The 22,339-nt window shown below is 34.8% G+C and overlaps 1 protein-coding gene across 2 annotated transcripts in view; it reads left to right on the top strand.

Moving 5' to 3' along the window:
- Positions 1–22,339, top strand: part of GABRA4 (gamma-aminobutyric acid type A receptor subunit alpha4) — a 184,793-nt gene that overhangs the window by 15,690 nt on the left and 146,764 nt on the right. For both annotated transcript variants that reach the window (XM_045834609.1, XM_045834608.1), the window contains exons 4-8: positions 354–574; positions 739–821; positions 3,406–3,549; positions 5,285–5,437; positions 11,370–11,629. In XM_045834609.1, coding sequence (XP_045690565.1) covers positions 354–574; positions 739–821; positions 3,406–3,549; positions 5,285–5,437; positions 11,370–11,629 — 861 coding nt within the window. The remainder of the gene's footprint in view (positions 1–353; positions 575–738; positions 822–3,405; positions 3,550–5,284; positions 5,438–11,369; positions 11,630–22,339) is intronic.

The following is a 22,339-nucleotide window of genomic DNA, read 5'->3' as shown; positions in this document are numbered from 1 at the left end:
TAATGATATATGTTACATATTAACTAATTTTGTTACCAGGTCTAAAGTACAACTGTAATTACTTGGTGCTGGCAGTGTTATTAAATTATAGTTGTTATTTTTGAATGATTAATATGTATTATAATTTATCTAATAAGTGTGGAAGATTAAAGTATCAAGATGGAGATTACATGCTTTCATTGCTGAGAATACTTTTGTTCCATTGATTTAAGAAAATTTCTGCTGCTATTAATTTAATTCTAATTTGGGCAGTCTGTTTCATGAGTGGGAAAGAGGCTAACATTGAATGCATTTTTTGTACATTTATGTGTAATCGTCTGTGATTTGAATGTGTCATGAACTAATTTCCCTAGGAGTACACAATGGACGTGTTCTTCCGACAGACATGGATTGACAAAAGACTAAAATACGACGGGCCCATTGAAATTTTGAGATTGAATAACATGATGGTAACAAAAGTATGGACCCCTGACACTTTCTTCAGGAATGGGAAGAAATCTGTCTCACACAATATGACAGCCCCAAATAAGCTTTTTAGAATTATGAGAAATGGCACTATTTTATACACAATGAGGTAGTCGTTTTTTCCTTTTTCCCTTTTTATCTTTTCTTTCTCCCTCTCTCTCTCCCTTCCTGCCTTTCTGCCTACCCTCCTTCTTTCCTCATTTTCTTCATTTTTTGGATCTATAATTTTATTTTTAGAAAAAAGTTGATTCCAATTGTATTTTTCCATCATAGACTCACCATAAGTGCGGAGTGTCCCATGAGATTGGTGGATTTTCCTATGGATGGTCATGCATGCCCTTTGAAATTTGGCAGTTGTAAGTTACAATAAAAATGTTGTTAGAATTAATTACTATCTCATGTAAGCTGATAATTATATATTTGCATGTTTTTCCTTAATCCAACATTTAAATTTTTGTCCATGACAACAACTGTCCAAAATTTGACTTTTAGGAGATTGTTGGTTATCTAATATATTTAAATAAAAAAATAAAAACAATCCCCCCCCCAAAAAAACCTTAGCTCTATAGATAGCCTAGATAGACTGATTGACTCATAAATAATAGGTTAATCATCAGTGGTGGAGTTTAGGGAACTCGGAGCTCCTTGGTTGGTGGTGTAACATAGCAAGTATAAATAATTTTGCTCATTTTGTTTTGTTCTGTCACAAGCAGAGTCCTTTATGGCCGAGTTGAAAAAAAAAAAGGCCAAAGAACATTCAGGGCCTCTTGACATAACATAGATTAGAATAATATAAGCAGCATTGTTAGTTTCAAAGTGGCTGAAGCATGACAAAAGCATAGTAGACATGTGGTCTGATTTGTAGACAGAACCAGGCAACAGAGTGCCTTCGGAAGGTTTAAATAAGGGATATGGCTTCTGTGACTGACATGTCCCAGTTTCACACCAGCTCTTCTATGGAGAATGGATTGTGGAGAGGCTAGAGCAGAAGCTGAGAAGAGTTGGAGGCTATTGATTTAGTACAAAGATGGCGGTGGCTTAGACCCCCATAGCACTAGAGCAGAAGCTGGGAGATAGACGAATTTGGTGCATATTGTGGGGGTGAAGCCAAGGGGGTGAAATGAACTTGTAAGAAAGAATATGGAATTCCTTTCCCCTAACCACCCTTCTCTGAGATGGCAGCAAAATTTGATTGCCTCTTCTAATGTCTGCCTCAAATACTTGGTTTAATCAGAATCTGCCAAAAATAGATGCTGGTTTTTACTATTGCTTCAGATTCTTAGTCGCACTGATTGTGAAACTTGCCTGCTGTTATCATTGCTCACTGCTTAACTTAATGGGAATCAGCAGTCAGCAGTCTTTTTATAACCTCTGGTAAGCACAGTATTCATGGGGTAACTTGAAGCTAAAGAGTCACTTACTCCCTGACCAGTGACTTTCTGAGAGAAGATAAAAACAGAAAACACATATACAGAAAGGTGATCTCTCTAGGGCCAAAATTAAAATCCATTTGTGCTATCATAATTTGGATTTCACCCAGATAGTTCTTATCTAGGATTTTATCTTCCCCACTATTTTCCTCTCACTCTCCCTGCCCCCTTCCATCCCCAGTCCTGGTAGGAAGCACTCTTCAGGGTGATTTTAAAATAGTTCGTGTTCAATAAAGACAAGCTCAAAGAAGGAAATTAATTACTCCTTGCAAGGTGATGTTTAGGGTCTGGGAATTAAAGTGAGGGGTACATATTTTGATCACCTTCACCCATTTCACCCACCCCCATCCCCAACCTCAAATATTGAATTATTAAGAAAAAGATTATTCTAGCAAGGTAGGCTAGGCCAGAGAAGGCCACCTGATTTAAAATATCATGGGCAGGAACATAGTATTTGGGGACCTTAAAGGTATGATTAAGCATGAATATACTTCAGGAGGTCAATGGTCACACACAACTGTACACTGCTGAATTACAACATAGGCCTCACAGTTTGTTTTGCTAAGTCATCTGTAAAAATAGTTTCCATAGGTATCAACTCCTTTTGTAGAATTAAACAATTCCACTGAGGACCTACTGTGCTCCAGCCATTTTAGGGAGATTTGTGGAGGGTAGTATACAACTTACCTTCGTTCTTTTGAACTTACTTGTGTGTGAGCCAGGCTCTCTGTTCTGGGTAGACTGGTAAGCAAACAGTTGGTGTCCATTTGCATTGAACATGGAATAACAGAAAATGGCCTTAAATTGCTGCTGGGAGGGATGGCTAAAGATGGAAGGGAAAATGTCCTGATTGTAAGGGTTCAAAGGTAGTGGAACTGGTTGTGTCATTATATTCCCTGGAGAGCTTTACACACAGCATAGCCAGTTGTCACTGTAACACCATTCTCAAATAGCATGGGTATTGCCCAAAGGCAGAGTCTGGAATAGGTGACTCCTGCAGAACTTTCCCAGCAGTAGAACTTATTTTTGTTGTTGTTGTTGTTGTTGTTGTTGTTGTTGTTGTTTTATTATAGACAGCATTTCATATGTTTCTATGTAGCAGAGCTGAATTAGAATTGAAGAAGTTAATATTGTTGAAGCCCTGGAAGTGAGTTAGAATGCAAATAAGTAGTGGCTTGACTGCTTTTTTTTGGGGGGGGGGGGGGGTATTATTTCTGCTTTCAACTGCTTACTGTATGGAAACGTATCCATATGCATGGATGAAGGTATAGCATTTTAGTTGCTTTAGTTTCTCCAATTTTTGGGCTTAAAAACAAGAAATATGTAAAGCTGTTTATTTAATCTCTTCAGTATTCTAAATCTTAAACATGTTGAAATAAATCATAATAATTATTGTTTTCATTTATTCCACCTTTCTTGAACAAGTATAATATTCTTAGAGTGTTGTCCATCTCTCAGTGCTGATGACAAAGGAACACTGACTGTCACCACATGTTGTGCTCTTATTCAGATGCTTACCCGAAGAGCGAGATGATTTATACCTGGACAAAAGGTCCTGAGAAATCAGTGGAAGTTCCGAAGGAGTCCTCCAGCTTAGTTCAGTACGACTTGATCGGGCAAACTGTATCAAGTGAAACCATCAAATCCATTACGGGTGAGATGTTTAATGATTAAAGCCAACATGTTGCTTAGCATTAGCAATGGAGTTTTGTCCTAGCTTTTTCATGCCAAAATCTAGCAGGGGTGTCCAACCTGTGGCCTGTGGGCCGCATGCAGCTCAGGATAGCTATGAATGTGGCCCCACACAAAATCGTAACTTTACTTAAAACATTATGAGATTTTTTTTGTGATTACATGTCTCAATGTATTTAATGTGTTGCCCAAGACAACTTTTCTTCCAGTGTGGCCCAGATACATTGAAAGGTTGGACACCACTGGTAATGCTTTCATGGGACGACAGAAAGTTTCAGAAGTAGAAGTAACTGCATAAATCACAGTTCAGAATTTTTAAATTTATACTTATAATCTTAGATTAAAATAAATTCTGAATTACTTAGGTGTGAGTTAGTTTTCTTCAGAAAAAATCAGTAGTCAATTCTATTAAAATTATTTTCAACAGAATTCTGAGACAGGAAGTTTCACCAACTGATTTTTGGACACTAGGTTTTCTTCTTCCTGTAGCGCTTTTCCAAAATCTTTTTTTTTTAATTTTGCTTTACAAAAGTAAAAGCAAAATATAAACTTAGTTATAAAATACATTAAGGGTAAATGTTAAAGCTGTCACATGGGTGGATGGATGATTATCATTGATAATTCTTAGTCTAATTTGATTTTAAAATGTGAATGGAAAGAATTAAAGGATTTAATTTCTGCCCCATTTAATGGGAAAAGTTGGCTGATTATTGTTTGTTCTGAAAGTATTTCTTTCATATACGATATTGCTAGGAAAAAAGTAGTTTTTGAAAACATTCAATTATTAGCTTGCAAGTGAGATGGAAAACAAGTGGGAGTTGAGACTTGTGACTCTCGGGTTGTATGGTCTGAGAATGAAGCTACCGACTGCTAAGTCACTCCCTTAATATATTCCCTTTAGATTTAACATTAAACATATTTAACAACAACTACCAGGAATCTTATGGTTTGTTTTTCTTATTAGCTTTTTAGATTTTTATCTAAGTACCAACAAAACATTCTTGAATTTGGGGATGTTATACAGAGCCCAGCACAAATAACGCCCCTTTTTATTACAAAATCATAAGCATGCAATTCTGTAACATAACACTATAACACTAAAGCATACCATATGACATTGTAGGTGAAATATTCAAATTAAAAGTATAAATTATTATACCTGTATTATTACCCTACCAACCACACTCAAGCAGGCCTTATTTCTGCTGGACCCTGCATGTGGCTCTGTGTTATACATGTCTCTTTTTATTTTTCCTTTATATGAATAACATTTATAAATGCAGCTTTTCCCCAAAATTAAGTCAGAAAGGCAGCATATGTGTATATTTAATGTATATATGTGTATTTCAATTTTTTTAAAAATTAAGCTTTATGTGTGTGTATATATCCATTTCTACAGATTTTTGATAAAAGATTAAAATTTCTCTCAAAAGATGCTGAAAATGAATGCTAATTTTTTCCACATTACTAGACCTTTAAAATAAGGAGCACTGTGAGAACTTTTAAAAAATTATAACTTACTTTCTTAAATTGCTTAATCACTATGTAGAACATATTTTTCCATGTCTGTTTGCTGTGTACAACAGATCCTCTCTTTGCCGGGAATGCATATTTCGTTAGCCTGGAATATGAGTATGATGCCATTGAATAACTGGCTGCAGAACCAGTAACACATTTTCGTCATGTTTTATTCGTAGGTGAATATATTGTTATGACAGTTTACTTCCACCTCAGACGGAAGATGGGTTATTTTATGATTCAGACGTACATTCCATGTATCATGACAGTGATTCTTTCGCAAGTTTCCTTCTGGATAAATAAGGAATCAGTTCCAGCTAGGACTGTATTTGGTAATTGCAATTCATTTCTTGGGTATTTTTGTTCGCATTACATTTTGCTTGTGATTTCATGGGAATAACTCTTAGATATCATTTCTAAGAAAATATCAAATAGTAATATATCAGGCTATGCTGAGTAAAGAATCATATAAGCTTTCATTTTTTTATCTAGCCAATACAAAATAATAAGGCTTGAGGGGATATGGGCAATTCGTTCCTTCCTCTGGGGCAGTTTCCTCTTACTGAGACCAGGCGGTAAAGACCAAGTGTGAATCTGGATATAATTTCACTGTTGGTGGTGGTCTTGGGCTCCTAGCCTAATGCTGTGTAACTGAATTAAAGTTATATGTGGTTATTAAAATAAAATATACTGGGAGCTTAAAATAAAACAAATAAAATTCATGCCTGAATGAATATGAAAGCCAAGAATCATTTGCTTTTTAATGAACAAGAACAAAAGGTTTAAATGTATTGAGTTGGATTGTATTATATGCTTACCTTATTAGCTCTTTATTATGTTCTATCTACATTTTTTTCCTGAACACAACATATATTTTTTTATTTTTACAGTGGCTTTTCATATATTATATTCTAAACTATATGAAGTCCAGAACACACAAATTTTAAATTTTTATAGCTGTTAAATAAGTCTTTTACATATCAGTTGGGCTTTTAAATAAAATTAGTTATGCCATTTATTTGATTGAATATATTTCTCAATTTTTTTCCTATTGATTGTGAGTTGCAAAATCATTCAGTAGTGGTATGAAAAGGAAAGCAATCAGAATTTCTCTGGGATGGAGGTGCAGTTCTCACAAGAGATATCTATCCATCTTCCCCTGCTTGTTCTGTTTGGTAGGATAAAAGCCAAGGTGTAATAGCCCTTATCACAAAGAGCGGAAGGGGTGCTTGTAATAAGGAACTAGGGAGGGTAGTGGAAGTTTCTCATCCCTCATCCCCATCCTGTTAGAGAACTGATAAAAATGTTATCTTGGTATCTTCAGTGGACTTGAGTGTGGGGATATTTTCCATAGACAGCCCCCAACACACACATACTTTTTATCATAGAAAAGATGTTAAAATAGTACTGATAAAACGCACAGAAGGGTCAGCTGGGGGAAAGGCAGGATATGACCTTAGGAAGGCGGTGAGCATGTGTAATGGCATAAACTACCTCACAGAGTTGTGAGATTTCACTTAGGGAATAACAGCACATTATAGGTGTTGAATAAATTTTAACTATGAAAAATAGGTGTGAAAGAGAGAAAACAACAAATCTAAGTTTTGGGCTACAATGGGTTGGGATTTAAAACTTGAATAGGTTACTTATTTTCTTTATCCATAAAATTGTGAAAACACATCTCTTCTTCACAGACCAGTGAGAATTTAGATTTAGTGCAGGAATCGCACCGGGCACACTTAGACCATGTTAGTGACTCTCCCATACCTCTCGTATGTAGGGGCGGTTAATTTTGTACTGACTTGATTTCCTTGGCTTGTTATTGTTTTTAAAGAAAACATTGTTCTATTGTGTGGTAACAGCACTGGGCTAAGTTATCGCATTTATCTCACTTAGTGCTCACACTAACCTTTGTACACTTTACGTTCAGAAGTGGCCTGACTGGACAGGAAGTATCTGCTGAGGCTGGACACCAGATCAAAGTCCCTTACCTGCTCTGCAAATAATATTAACATTTCAGGAAATATAGTCATTAAAAAGTAAAAATAAAATCACTTGTATACATATTATCATTTTTCTATGGTTTTAAAGAACTCCTGGGACAGAAAATACTGACCTATTATTATTAGGTGCCTCTGTTGAAGAGGTGGTAGTGTCATAGAGTCGACTCTGGGGCCAGGCAGCCTAGGTTCTAATAATAGTCTGCCTATTATTAGCTGTGAACCTTATTAGCTGTGAACCTTATTAGCTATGAACCTCCAATGCATTACTTCTGCTTGTTTCCTCATGTGTTAAAACAGGATGAAATCCTCAGGGTTGCCATGTGGATTGAGTTAATTTGGATAAAGCACTCAGAACATTGCCTACGACACAGTGAATATTATTTACCTTCATTTGAGAATTACTGCTTGATGCTATAATGTGAATGTTCTCTGTATTTTGTCACTACCTGATAAGTTTTTAATGTTTTCTTGGTTGGCTACAAACTGGTAGCCACTGTTTGGCCTCACATACTCCCAAACAGTAGAAATGTCCAGTGCTGTGGGGAGGGATCACCTTGATTATGACTGTACCTACCCAACATTTTCTATCCAGAGAAGACACTGTAAGAAAATTCATCAGTATATATTAAGGATACTGGTAATACTACTAATAATGATTGTAAGATTTATCATATTCTGATAGGGGTCATCTTATTTCATCTTTACAATAACTCAGTGAGGTAGGTGTTATTAATATATATGAATCAGCAAAATGACTCAAATAGATTAAGGAACTTGTACAAAGTTACATACTTAAAAGTGATGGACCCAAGACAATTTCTTTCTAACTTTGGGAATTTTGCCATTTCTCCTGTTGACATTTGACCTTCATATGAAGATATGGGGGCTTGTGAAAAATTTCAGAGCTGCTGGGTGAGAGTGTGTGGATATGCCTCGAGGGTAATTTGTGGGCAGCTTTTTCAATTAGAAATGTGACATTTGCCTCTGCCTTGTGCTCATGTGCCAAGACACATTGGTTTTGATTGACCAGGTAAATTATGCCCAACAAATAAGTCTTCCAAAAACCAAGATGTGTCAAAATGGTAATAATTAGACTGTTCAATGAGGTTCTAGGATGGTATTTTCCTAAGAAAGTTAAGTTTTAAGTATTTGAGGGGCATTAGCAATCTATTTCATATGAGAGTTAGGTAAAAAATAAATTTTGTGCTGGTATTTATCTTCCCTCATTCTTGTTTTCCTCTTTATTCAAGAAGAGAATTTACTGGGTCAGGTATACACTAGAGATCATGCAAAAGAAAAACTAAAAAAAAAGTCAATTTAAGTATGAAAACTAGAGTGAGTTAAATTCTCTCCAAGGGCCTTCTATATCCAAAGTCGTATACCTCCAAGCTTTCTAATTATTCTAGTATAGTAAAACATTAAATCTGAGTAAATGCCAACTGGCATATCTAAATCATTCCTAGTTCATTTTTCTAGGAGTGGGCAGCAAGAATTTTATACTTGTGTACAGCATTAACCTACTCTTACATGTCCTCTCCAAGCTCCTGGGCCAACCAATATGGTGCATATTTAGCATTCTAAAAACAGGAACTGTCATTGATACTTGAATGTGTCAAAAATATTCTGTGGTTATTGAAATGTGTTCAAGGGTAAGTGCCAGCTAAGCCATTTAAACAGATGCACTGTCTTCCTCGATGTAGCGGGGAATCCATGGCTTCTTATTTGAAGGGCTGGCTTCTGTTTGTTATTCCGTTGGTATTTATTTGACCAAATGCCCCACCTAAACAGGTAGAATAAGAACATCCCTGTCACACTAGGAGTTCTTTAAATTTGAACTCCAGGCAGAGAGAACTTTTTAATGTTTAAAGGGATGGGCGCTTCAAATACTTAGTCAGTTGTTTATGCCAGTTATTTTCCCAATTTTGCCAACAGTCATAAAATATAAACTATAAACTTTACACACTTTACTTTAAAAACTTTAAAATCAAGTTGATTCAAAATAAAGAGAATAGAAAGTGGCCACAGAATCAACATTTTTTTGCATTGATGTCTATAGCATCATTTAACATTTTCATAAACTTGGTGACCTACTCCTTGGTGATCTACCCCTTAACAGAAAGTAATTTTTGGATTCATAGCTCAGTATGCTGCTTACGTGAATTAATAAGGTAATGAGGACTAACCATATGATAGCAGGAGAAGATGAAGAGTACTATTTTTGGTCCTCAGGATAAACCATTCTATTGCAAAAGAAATAAAATGTGCAAAGCAACATTTCAAAGTTGCTTATATATGATTTTGGTGTTTTTTTTGTTTTGTTTTGTTATTACAGCATTATGGTCTTTGTAGAATTTTTTGAGTTATTGTTAGTATTCTTTATTTAAACTGTACTCTTCAAAATTTATTTCCAAGTACTTTCAGTATACTATCTATAATATTAGAATAAATATACCTAAGAAAGTTGTCGAATATACTTGAATACTTAATAGGCCATTAAACTTAACATATTAAGAGTAAGAAAAAAACTGATTTATCTTCAAACTTTGTAGCTAAAATTTTTCAAAATTAATTTAGGGTTTATTCAATAATCTAGCCAGTATGGGAATGGTGTCATTTTTTTTTTCTGAGATTTTAAAAGGAGGTCTTACCTTTGTAAGGTCTTTTTCTGACATAAAGTCCAATAAATTCATAATACTGCATTTTCATAGAGATTTAGGTATCTGTACATTTCATCAAATAAATGTTTTAAAATCTATTTTATACTAATAATGCTAAAAAATCACAGAATATTTTTAAAGAAGGAATACAACCAAATTCTCAAATTCCATTCATTGTATAGTGTATAAAATATTTTAAGATCTATAGCTTATATGGTGTACAGTTGCTCTAATTTTTCATGTTCTAAACATTGACAATTTGAAAGGGACTGGAGAGAAAATGGATTGGTGAGAAGCTGAAAAAAAATGAGGTTTTATTTACTGTGCATTTATCATGTGCCTGGCACTATGTAATATATTATGGTAAATTTTGAAGCAATGTTTGACACTTGCTTTCAAAGAGGCTATGCCCAATGAAGTTGTGGAAACAAAGCTTATGTGCATGGAACAATTAGGAAACATAAAGCAGACTATAATGCTGAGCTGAGAAGACAATATGATCTCTACCTAAATCAAAATATTATTTCTTTATTGTTGCATGAGGCTCCTAATCTCTTCAGTTTAACATATGGATTTCAGTGAGGGATAGCCATGGAGTGGAATACATAGTTTAGATGCCTTCATTAGCATTCTTGTTGTCATCATTATCATCATCATCATCACCAAACAATTAAGGATCAATCATAGGCATTATATAGAATGCATTTAAATGAAAATAGTAAATTCCCACAAAAATTTCCAAGATTAACTATGTAATATGGATTAGATATAAAGGTAGACAAAAGTAGACATCTTTAATACTTCATTTCTCTAGAGTACCAAGGGAAACTGGAACTTTTCCATTGAGAATGAGAACTAACCTTTTCCCCAGGCTGAGGAAGACTTTCTTGGAGGTGATATACTTCAGAAGTCTACTTATGGAAGAAAAATGCCTCTATTCTTGTTGTAAATATTTTCCTTCCACCATATATTGATGATTAATATATGTCTAATATTTTTAAAGCCAAGTTGTTCTAGAAATCTACTTTTCCAAGAGTATACCTTTATTGTTTTATATAAACTAAGGTCTTTTACAACTAGTAAATTATCTTAATTCAATAGGTAATATTGGTTAAAGGTTATACGTGTCTACAACTTGTGCTTTTTCTGGTACTAATGCTCAGTAGCAGGTGGGCCATGTCTACCACAGGAATTCTGATGCTCTCTGACTTTTCATGCTTCCAACTTTTCACTCCTAGTTGAGAATCAATATTTCACTGAGTAGCACTTCCTGTAAAGTGTATGTGTTGAGTTTCTTGGGTATGTTGGCTCAGATGCAATATATGCTAGGTGCTTTGCATACTTTTAATCATTATGGCAAACTCAACAGATAGATAGCAAATGAAGCCCAGTGAGTTTTCATAACAATCCAAGTCACAATGGAAAAGCCCATACAAATTCTACTGAGCCACTAGGATTAAAATCCTCCATCAGGATGATTTAGTTTGAATTATAAAGTCTGTTACCCCAACCACCACAACCAAATGCCGAGATTTGTTTGTTTGCTTGTTTTTACATAGAAGTAATGGTAAAGTATTTTGTCTCTTTGCTCTTTTGCTTTGAAGGAATAACCACAGTCCTCACCATGACCACATTGAGCATCAGTGCACGGCATTCTTTGCCTAAAGTGTCCTATGCTACTGCCATGGATTGGTTCATAGCTGTCTGCTTTGCTTTTGTATTTTCTGCCCTTATCGAGTTTGCTGCTGTCAATTATTTTACCAATGTTCAAATGGAAAAAGCCAAAAAGAAGAAATCAAAAGCCCTCCAGGAAATTCCCGCTGGTCCAGCGCCAAAAGAAAAGCATCCTGAAGCACCTCTGCAGGTATTTGACTTAATCTTCTTCAATTTAGAATTTGAATTTTTTGGTCAAATTTACATGGCCAAGTGAAAAATGAGAACTTGAAAATGCCAATTTGTAAGTCATTTAAAAATCCAGGAACATATGAAATGGTAATTGTAAGTTTAAAATTTAAAACTGTGATTAATGGTTTAAGAATTAAACAGCTTTGGATTAGCCAGAGAGTGCTGGTTGTTTGGAAGTTCTTTTCAAAATCAAAAGTTTTTGACAGAAAAGGGCAACATCTTCTGTATACTAATTGGAGGGACCTATGTATATCTTTGAGTGGGTTGGAAATGTGTTTTAGTAGAGTTCATTTGTTGTGGATGGATATTAGGCTCTTCCATGAGACAGTGATGAAAGCATTCCAAAGACCCCCACACAGGAGATTGTGGGGTGGCAAAACCATTTATTCATGTGGAAGCCTGCCCTTGGGTTTCTAATGCACCATCTCTCTCCATCCTACCATGGTAAATCAGGGCCAAAAATAGAGTCAATGCCCAGATGTCCTGTGCCATGCCAAGGCTAGTTCAGCCCAGTCCCTCTCATCATCCACTTAGCTTAGCTTGCATTCCTGGCTGCCATCTGTTGCTGTGCTGAGGTATTCAGGCTCCTGCCTGGAACCTGCATGTGGAGCTTACAGCCATCGGCCACCAGGCTGCTAAAGCCACATGGCTGTGGAGAGAGGATGTGCAAGTCACAGGCCACGTACTGGTCATGAGCAAGAGAGAGAACATTTTGCTCTCCTGAAATTGTATTAGCTTGGGTTTGGGATGGACCAGGTGCTTTATAAATACACAATACATTTTCCAAATTTTTATGGGTTTTTGATAGGCCTCCTTCCTAGTTACACTGACAAGCCTCTTTGGTCCAACACCTCTTCCTGTGCCCCCCAACATTCTGGTAATGGAAAGGGAGAAGCATTAATCCCCTTGGCGAGTGTGAAGCTGTAGCTTCCTGGTGACCGAACAGACTCATGCTCCTCAGTTTATTAAGCTCAATGTCTAATTCCTGTTGCTCTCCTCTTTTAAAAAAATTAATATCTACTTAACTACTGGTGGTAACACATTGAACAAAGTAAAGCAGCGGTCTTAACATGGCTCTATACTAGAGCTGCCCCATGGGGCTAGGTAGGACCTGTGCTCCTATATTAAAGAAGAAAATAAAATCAATAAACAAGAAGACCAATAGCGGGAGTTGAAGTACATTCAAGATTGAGAATTCTTGTTGTGAAGGTACAGAGCCAAAAGGATCTGGAAACCTAACAAGAGCTACTGTAATTTACATTGGACACATAAGTGATTCTGTGATTAAAAACAAACAAATATTAAAGTGACCTGTTCCTTATGAATTTCAGTTGTGCAAAAATTGCGAGGTCATAATGAAAATAAGAAAGCAAACAGGAAGCCCTTTCCCTCCCCCTTGTCCTGCTTGAGTGTTCTCTACTCTCTCTTTCTCACTCTCACTTGTTCAGCTTCTGCTTGTTTCTTGAATCAGCAAAGTGTCTGTGGTCACTTATACACAGTTTTACTGTAGTTGCCACAAATGGTAGACTGAAACTTCTTTTGTTTGTACGTGCCCAAATCAAAGTGTGTATAAATTATTGACTTTATTTTCTGTAGGTAATAACTTATTCCCTTACTTATTCATTCATTCTTTCTTTTCCCCCCATTCATTTAACAAATATACATTTAAAACCAATGATGTGCCAGACCCTGTTTATGGTCTGAGAATCAAATTTGTATACCCTCCCACCCCCAATAGAATGTCCTACACTGTGGAGCTTACATTTAAGTATGTAGGACAGAAAAAGGGAGACAGGTGATTTTTAAAAAGACAAGTACTAAAATGATCAGTGTGTTCCGTAGTAACAGTGCTATGACTGCTGAAGGAAAGGCTGGAGCAGTGTGAGAAAGGTGGGATTCTGTTCAGAACACAGTGGTCAGGGAAAGTAAGTCCTCAAAGGGAAGATGACAGTTTAACAGATTGGGTTTGGTGTTCATCCTGGCAGGGATTCACTGTTTGGGTCCTGAGTTTATAACTCTGCTCCTACAAAGCCTTGGGTGGTGGTTCTCCCAGAATGGCATGTGAGCAGGTAGGGAAATTACTGCTCTCTCATTAAGTAAGTTTGGATAGCTTACATTTTTCTCTATAGATATTCATTTTATCGAGATCTTCAAAATTATTAGAATGGATTTTGTATACTATTTTTAGTTAGAAAAACTTGGTGGAAGAATTCTATTTACGATTTCTCTTTTAAAAATACTAACTCCTGGATATGTTATTTATTTATTGTTTCTGTTTTCTAATTAATCATTCATAATTTATTTTAATTCCACCTTTCTCCAGGCTAATTCTGTTACCCTTCCCTGCTTCTTGAGTTTCATTCTTATTCTCACTTTTTATTTAATAATAAAGTTTTCTTTTATTACAATGAGATTTCTTTGCATATAGCTTTGACCATACTCATAACTTAAAAAAATATTGTTGTTCAATTACAGCTTGTTTTTATTTTTTTATTATTATTCAATTACAATGCATCTTTTGATATATGATATTAGCATGGTTATTTGCTAAATATTCTGCAATTATGTTTCTGGTTTTCTCTATAGGCTAAGAATTATTTGTAATAAAATATTGAAGTTTCCCAACAGGATTTTGTTTGCTTAATTAGCTCCAGTGTTTATTTTTAGTTCAGAAATGTCAACTGTACAGATTTGAATATTACTGACATTTTCGTTACACCCTGAGTGTGCTGATAGCTTGTAAGTGTTTGATGGCTGTGTGAAAGAGTTGGTTTTTAGTTATGAAATCAACTTACTTAAAATACTATTATTTCTCCCTCTTAATCAGCCACCTCTTCTCTTTTTAATCTTTCAAATACCAAAAAAGATATAAAAAATCCTCTTACTAATAATATGATTATGTGGGATTTTAACTGTTTTTGTTTTATACACTTTGATATTATGATATTCAATATATAAAGATTCATAACTGCTCTATTTCCATATCAGTCTGTACATTTAATCATATAATAACCTTTTTTGATGAATATTATGCCTTTTCCCTTTAATTCTATTTGGTCTGATTATAATACAGTATATTAAAATATAATTTCTTAATATTAGCTTTTGTAATATATTTTTTATTGCTAAATTTTCCTTATTCTTTTGTTGTTCATGCAATTTGGAAGCTACATGTCATGATCATATATTACTAGTGGTTAACTTTAAGTTTTAAAACAACATATTTCTACTTATAATTTGCTGGTAATGTTGAAATTATAAAATATACTGAGTTTCCCATGTAGCTTATTAACTCCCTCTAGACCCAGGATTGCTCATATTCAAAGATTCTGGATGTAGAGACTATATATATATAATTTCTGTTTATATGTGTAATAATATATAATTTCATATATATAATTTCTATCTATAATGAATTGCTGTAGTTCTCTTTTTTATTTTTGCAAAGTGATGAGACTCCTTGCACTATTGTTACATTGGAATATTGTAAATACTTAAAAGGACTACTTAATCAAAATAAAACTATTCAGCAGAATTTCCAAAGGTGAGAATGAAACCAATACTATTTTATTTACTCCTTGAAATCTCTCTCTCTCTTTTTTAAATTGTTGACACTATTACATATGTCCCCCAACTCCCCCCTTTTACCTCCCCCACCCAGCCCCTCACAGGCATTCATAGGCAGTGTTGTCTGTGTCTATGGGCTATGCACTTATGCACGTATGTTCTGTGGATAACCCTATTGACTACAGCAATCATCATTGCTGGTAACTGCTCAGATGAGCATGCACATCCAACTGTCTAAGCCTACTTTGGTTCAGTAACTCCTGTTGGCAGCATGGGCCCAGTGCTACATGCAAATGGAGTAATCAAGATCAAGAAGATGCAGTTTGTTTGCAAAGGGCATAGGGTCATAGCATTTAAGGGTTGGAAAGAACTTTTATGATAAGTGTCAAAATAGACAGCATATGCTTTATGTCCTCTACAGGTGGGACTATGCATGTGTGATAACTTAGATCTCCACAGCCGTTTACTTGAACAGTGTCAATGTTCTAAAGACAGTGATTAATGGGTTGGCTTAACCATCCCCCTGACTCCAGACTGCTGCCAGAACATGGCTGGCTTTGGAGTGTCAGTTGTCATCGTATGGCTTCAATATCAAATTGAAGGTTGAAGACATATTAAAGTTGAGGGAGAGAGAAGGAAAAAAAGAAAAATAAGGAGAAGGAAACAAGAAGTGGGAAGAGTGTGTTAAGAAAAACAGTTTAAAACATGTTACTGGAAAGAAATGTCCTAAAAATCTTATAGGTTTGGAGTTTTAGTAGAGATTCTAATCAGATAGGTGACGTGCTTATTCAAATACATGTTCTAACTTGTATGACTATACTGATTTGAATGATGTTGCTTTTGTTTAAAATGTGTTTAAACTCCTCTTTTGGAATTGCCTTCACAGTCTACGTGACACTTGGTAATTTGTTAGTCCTTTGGTTAGGCTCAATAGTGGTTTAATTCATTGTTACTCTTATGTGACCTGTAGACTGTTAATGGCCTGGCAGAGATTTATAGTGACCATTTTTATTCTTTGAAAATTGGAAAGAAGGCTGATTGGCAGAATCTAAAGCAGCGATGGGCAGCTTGAGTATGTCTTTGAGCATCTCAGCAGGCAAAAGCAGCTGTTTCCTTTTGGCTCAGCATTACTTGGATTCTGCCTTTGACTCTATCCTTTCACTCTGGAGTTGAGGTCCATTCTTGTGGTTTTATTCCTCCATACCCTTATTCATTCTTAGAGTAACTACTGTTTCACTAATGTGGGTGATTTGGACAAAAGGATGTTTTGAAAACTAAGCAACTATAAAATACAAAGGAAATATTTCTTAATGAAATCATGTTTTAAAAAGTCACTTGAGAATACAATATATTCTATGGTCCTTGTTCAGTCAGAAAGTATGCACTAATATATGCATACTGTATCTTGAGAAAAAAAGTATGATATAATAATTAACATCACTTGAGCTGTTAAAATGTGTTAGATACTATGTGATATGCTTTAATGTATTGCATAATTTTGAGCTCACAAGGGCTATTTTACAGATGAGGAAACTGAGGCTTACAGTTGTTAAGTGATGCACTAAAGAAATGGTAAAACTCAATATTTAAATTAATTCAACTGTGTCTGAGTTCAGAACTTGTCCTCTGAAAGTGTACTTTTTAGTATTTAATTTATGATATGTCTATAAGGAAGATGTTAATATATATAAAATAGCCTAACACAGTCTTTTATTAATATTTCTATGAATAAATAATAATAGCAAAATACTATTATTATTTTGTCATATTATTTATATGTGCCAGTAATAACAACTTTTACAGATTATATCTATATATATCATTCAATTAAAACTTACATATGTTCTATTTTTATCCGTGTTTTAACTAGTGAGAATATTAATGAGTAGTGATCAAGTAGTCTGCCAAAGGTCATCTGTCTGGTAAGTGTCAGGGTTGAGCCTGCAAACCCTGTATTTTAAGCCTCTGGCCTAATGACTGATTAGAAATTTGGGGTGAGGGAAATGGAGGTTGAGATGGATGGTGATGGCATCATTCACTGTGATAGAGAAAGGAATGAAGCACACTTAATGAAGAAGCTAATGGGTTCAAATTTAGATGGGTAGAAATTTTCATAGTAGGGCATTTTCTCCTATCCCAAGATAATGATGGCTATTTTTTAAACAAGTGAATACTTCTCCACTGCTTACCTTTCATTCCCCATCTACCTATTTTTTGTCTATTTTTTCCACTGTAACTATTCTTCATGAACTTTTCAATTTTAAAGTGTCCCTATTTCTAGAATTAGTTATTTGCTCTGCTTGAAGCTTTTAAGAAAAAGGCAGTATAAAAAGAGAATATATAAATAATTCCAGGTACACTTTGAATTCCATAATGTAAGAGCACTCAGGAGAACCTCCTTTTTTACTATCCATCCTTCAAAATCAAACTCTAGCCTTATTTTCCATGTTTGGCCTACGCTGACTGATCTCAAGGATCTTAAGGATTGGGTCTCAAGGATCCACATCTACAAACCTGGGACCAGAAAAGCTTCCAGTGTGAATTAAATTACATCATGCATATGAAGTGCAGAGCACAATGCTTAGTATTGTGTAAATAATAGCTATAACTATTATTATTCTTTATTTCTTTAAGCATCTTCAACATTTAAAGTATGAATTACATGTTTTATGAGTTATAATATCCTGAAGTATTTTGCTTGAACTGTTTCATATGTGAGTGCTATATTTACCTAGCTAGGTGACAAACACCTTAGTAAAATTGATCATAGCTTCATTCTGTTTTCTCATACAGCACATAGTATAGTATTTAATAGATACAGTTGTTTAATGATGGATTATAATGCACCAGCTATAGGACTTGGACAAGAGCAAGTGTGGTGCCTCTAAAAACCAAAATATTTTTCACCCATTTCCAAAAACATCTGTCCTTTATGTATTGAGATGGCCAAAACACCCATTTAGTTTTTTCTGTAAAATTAAAGACACATTTTTCATTTTTACCAATACTTTATTGATTAGGATACTCTGAGTATGTCAGCTATCTCTTGTGTGGTATAACATTGATTGTTCTCAATTAATGTCTCAATTTAATAGCTATGAATTTCAATTGGTTTACCCAACCATGGAGTGTCATACAGCAAGAGATCTCCAGCACAAAACTGCAAACCACTTTTGACACATTCAATCAGTAACAGCACCTTCTCCATACACTGCACAAATCTTTTTTTCATTCGTGTTTCAGTTGTATTTTTACCTTTCTTGAAATAATAAAACACAATATGCCGAAAATGTTGCATATTTTCTTCCACGTTCAATATTAAAATGGCTACACAAAAATTCACCAATTTTGATCTTTTTAAATGCATGCTGATATGACAGCTGTCACAATACAATCTAACAAAATTGTTCCAAATGAAGTTAAAGACAACTAAGACTACTAGAGCCATCTTATGGAAAAAACCAAACAAACCTTTTGGCCAACCTGATAAAATTCTCCCTTGCCGGATAAATGTGAACATCAGACAGACGTTCAGGAGTGAGCTGGAGCTGTGTCACTGTGAGCCTGTAGGGCAGCAGATAATCATTCTTAGCATTCTGAGACATACTTGCCAACAGTTAGACTTAGCTGGTGGACAGCAAGAGGGAACTGAGGAGGGTATTTTGAAAGCAAAACAAAGCAAAACAAAAGGCCTAGGTAAATCTACAAGTGCACCTGTGCATTATGAGGGAAGCATAGTTATCTGTCCTTTGGTCATTTTTGTCATATCATTTGCACAGATATCAGTGATTGTGTGTGACATCACTATTAAATACAATTATTTTCCAGTGGTTGGTAATATGCAAACTTCATTCCATTCCACAGCGGTGTACAACCTAGGTCAGTTTCAGATTTTTATTTCAATCATTCTTAAAGCTGTTCTTAGAAATGCTGGTTTTTAAGTAGTTTAAGCTAGCATGGAAAAACTTTCATTTTTTCATTTGTAATTATTTGTTCATACCTCAACTTAGTTTAAACTCTCTTTTCTTGGCAGTTTGAAAAAGGACATGAAGCAGTACTGTCAATTTACTTGACATTTAGGTGTGTTTGTGACAGTAGTTTAATGACATTCCTTAAGTCTTATATAAATTGTACCTTCCCAAACCCATACCTGTTTCAGTACAGAATGTTCTGTAGATACTAATGCCTTTTCAGGCAATGAGTAATTGCTTAATTGTACAATTATTAAACTGTATGACTTAAGTGTTAAGAATATCAGAACTGTGTTTTATCTCCAGCTGTGTATTTTATCTGATAGTTTTCCTATGTGTTATGTGTTGATTCATGAGAAAATGTCATGTTGCTAATGTGTGCAAACAAATTTTAGTCATTTAACAAGAGTTTACCAAGCAACTACAGTGGACCAGTCACTGTACATGGCACTATGGATTCCAGACAAAAATCTAAGAACTTAGTCTTAGGAAGGAGACAGGTCATTAATCTTATGGGTGACTAAATTTAGCGTAGAGAAGTGTGGTCCAAGTCTTGGTTTTACAGTAAGTCAAGAATGTTTATAGTAGTGTAAATTCATACTCATATCTTCACTGCTACCTTAGACCTGCGTGTCCAAATGCCAATCTATATATTCAATTACGTAGTGGAAATCTATCATATTTATAGAATACCTATTAAGTGTCAGCACACTGGGAATACTGTGCTCACTACTTTTATAGATCTGAGGAGAGTAGGGAGGTAGATGTTATATAGTTAATTTCAAATAATTAAATAATGATATATATGCACAACACTGTGAAGGAGAGGTAGAGAGAGTAATGATAAATTACATCAGAAAGAGTTGAGATTTCAAATTAGTCTTTGAAATGGAAAAAGTGACAAATTAAAGGATATCATTCGAGCTGACAAAGGGAGGAGAAGTAATAAATTTTAGTAGCTTATTGAAACACCATTCTGCATATTGTGGTAATTATTGGTAATAACATCACATGGGAAGAAAAATGCCAACATTAGCATTATAATAGAAAATGTAGGCTATTTCCTCATCCAGAAGGGAAATGCCATGATTTTAATGCTACATTAGGAAGGCTAGACATATTAGCTAGTGTTCAAGGAAAAAGTAAGGCAGCTTGTGAACCTAGTATAATACAGTGTAAAATGCATGTGCCTGTGAGTGTGTATGTATGGTCTACATACAGATTATTAGTAAATTTGTTCATTTAGATTCATGTATTATTTGTTTACAAATATCATGGCAAAAGAATAAGCTATGAAGTATATTTATATAGTACATAGAATTTGGAGAGGTAGCATATTGCTATCATCATCATCATCATCATCGTTATTTATTGAGTGCTACTAGGTGCCATGTATATGTATGTATGTGAATATATAAATATATTTAGTTGCTTTACATACATATACATGAGTTATTGTATATATGGGATGAATTGTTGTGTTGTTATATACTTAAGTCTATGGTTGATAAGGATGAGTCTTGGTAAAGTGTTTTGGACACTTTCAGATGCATGGTGCTGCTTCTCATCTAGAGAAACCAAGCGGGCACAAAAGGATTCCATCTCTACTCTCAGTTACCCAGTGTAGCTTTCATCATATAACCCAATATTTGGGCTTTTATTTCTCTATCACTTAGATGATGAAGTTAGGCAAGATTATAACTGAATTTCCTTCTAATTTGAAAATCTATGTCATTACAAATTCATGCACTCCTATAACTAATGCCAGGTTGTGTTATACTCTTTATGTGTACTTAATTTAGTAAAAATGAGAGAGAATGGTTCTTTTCAGGCTCACTGAGTTAGTGCAAAATAAATATTCAGGTTATTTTATGTTCGCCCGCTCAGCAAAATTCCATACTGTTGGATAGTGATAAAAATATCAACTGATAACTGTGCCACCTCATTGCAGATAGTATTTTAAACATTTTACATGCATTAACTCGTATAACTGTCATTACAATCCTGTTTTATTTTCATCCTATTTTACAGATGACTAAATTGAGGCATAAAGAGGCCTAAGTGATTTGTCCAAAATCATAGAGCTGTGAAGTAACTGACCCAAGAGTTAAACCCATGTAGTCTGGCTCTTAAGTCTAGTTTTCAACCACCAGAGATTGCAGCCCCTCAATTATAACCGACTGCCACAACTGCTTATACTTCACTGTGATAATTGCTGCATGCTTACTACCCATCTCAATCCTATTTTTCTGAAAATTGTGTTAATATTTATATTGCTGGAAATGCAAGCTATGCTTTGACATTTTATCCCACTTATAGCCAAGCTGTATCCTTTGTCTGGTAGTTCAGTTTACATAGAAGCCAAAGCCACAGGCAATTAGTCACCCTCTCCTTACCTCCAACTTTGCCCAAAATAGATATGGATTTTTGTCAAGGATAAAAATCACCAATTGATTTAGTGCAACCATTTCAACAAACTGTAGACCAGCCCATAGTTTTTTTCAATCTTTGACCTGTTAAACATTTAAAAAACGTTCAAAGTATTACTTTTATCTTTTGGTTTGCAATAACCAATCATACATGCATCAGTATATTAAATTTATATTATTTATTTACAATGTATATTTAGAAGAATGCTTTGAAGATTGCGGGGAAAATTTTAATGAAGTTCAAGAGATAGTTTTTGCTCTAAACAAATTTATATGATGTCATGTGTCAGATAAACAAGGGGAGCAAATATTCTGTAGGGACTAAGAGATTTGTAAAGACACATGCTAAACTTTGGAAGGAGACTCTGGGAGAATTCAGCCTGGCCATGAGCTATCCTTTATTGATGGTTGGCAGATAAAGGACAGTGGCAAGGAAATGAGCCAGCTCATTACTGTAAATTTCATTAGTTGGCTTGTGATATTTATGGTTAGCTTGAGAATCATTCTAGAATTGCCTTATAATTAATAAGCTATTATTGTATGGTTGGAATTTTTATTACTTCTGTGTGTACTCCATTACTTCCCTAGCAAATCTGGCACAGAATTGTTAAGAACCTAGCAGATGCTCAAGAAACACCTACTGATTGATTTCATTTGTCATACAACTGAAATAGAAGTGCAACTGCTTAGGAAAGGCAATGC

This window comes from Phyllostomus hastatus, unplaced genomic scaffold (genome assembly GCF_019186645.2).
Source record: "Phyllostomus hastatus isolate PE091 unplaced genomic scaffold, TTU_PhHast_1.1 phas_contig_196, whole genome shotgun sequence".
In the NCBI taxonomy this organism is placed as follows: domain Eukaryota; kingdom Metazoa; phylum Chordata; class Mammalia; order Chiroptera; family Phyllostomidae; genus Phyllostomus; species Phyllostomus hastatus.
The sequence above is the reverse complement of the archived record's forward strand: the minus strand, read 5'-3'. Positions and strand labels throughout refer to the sequence as shown.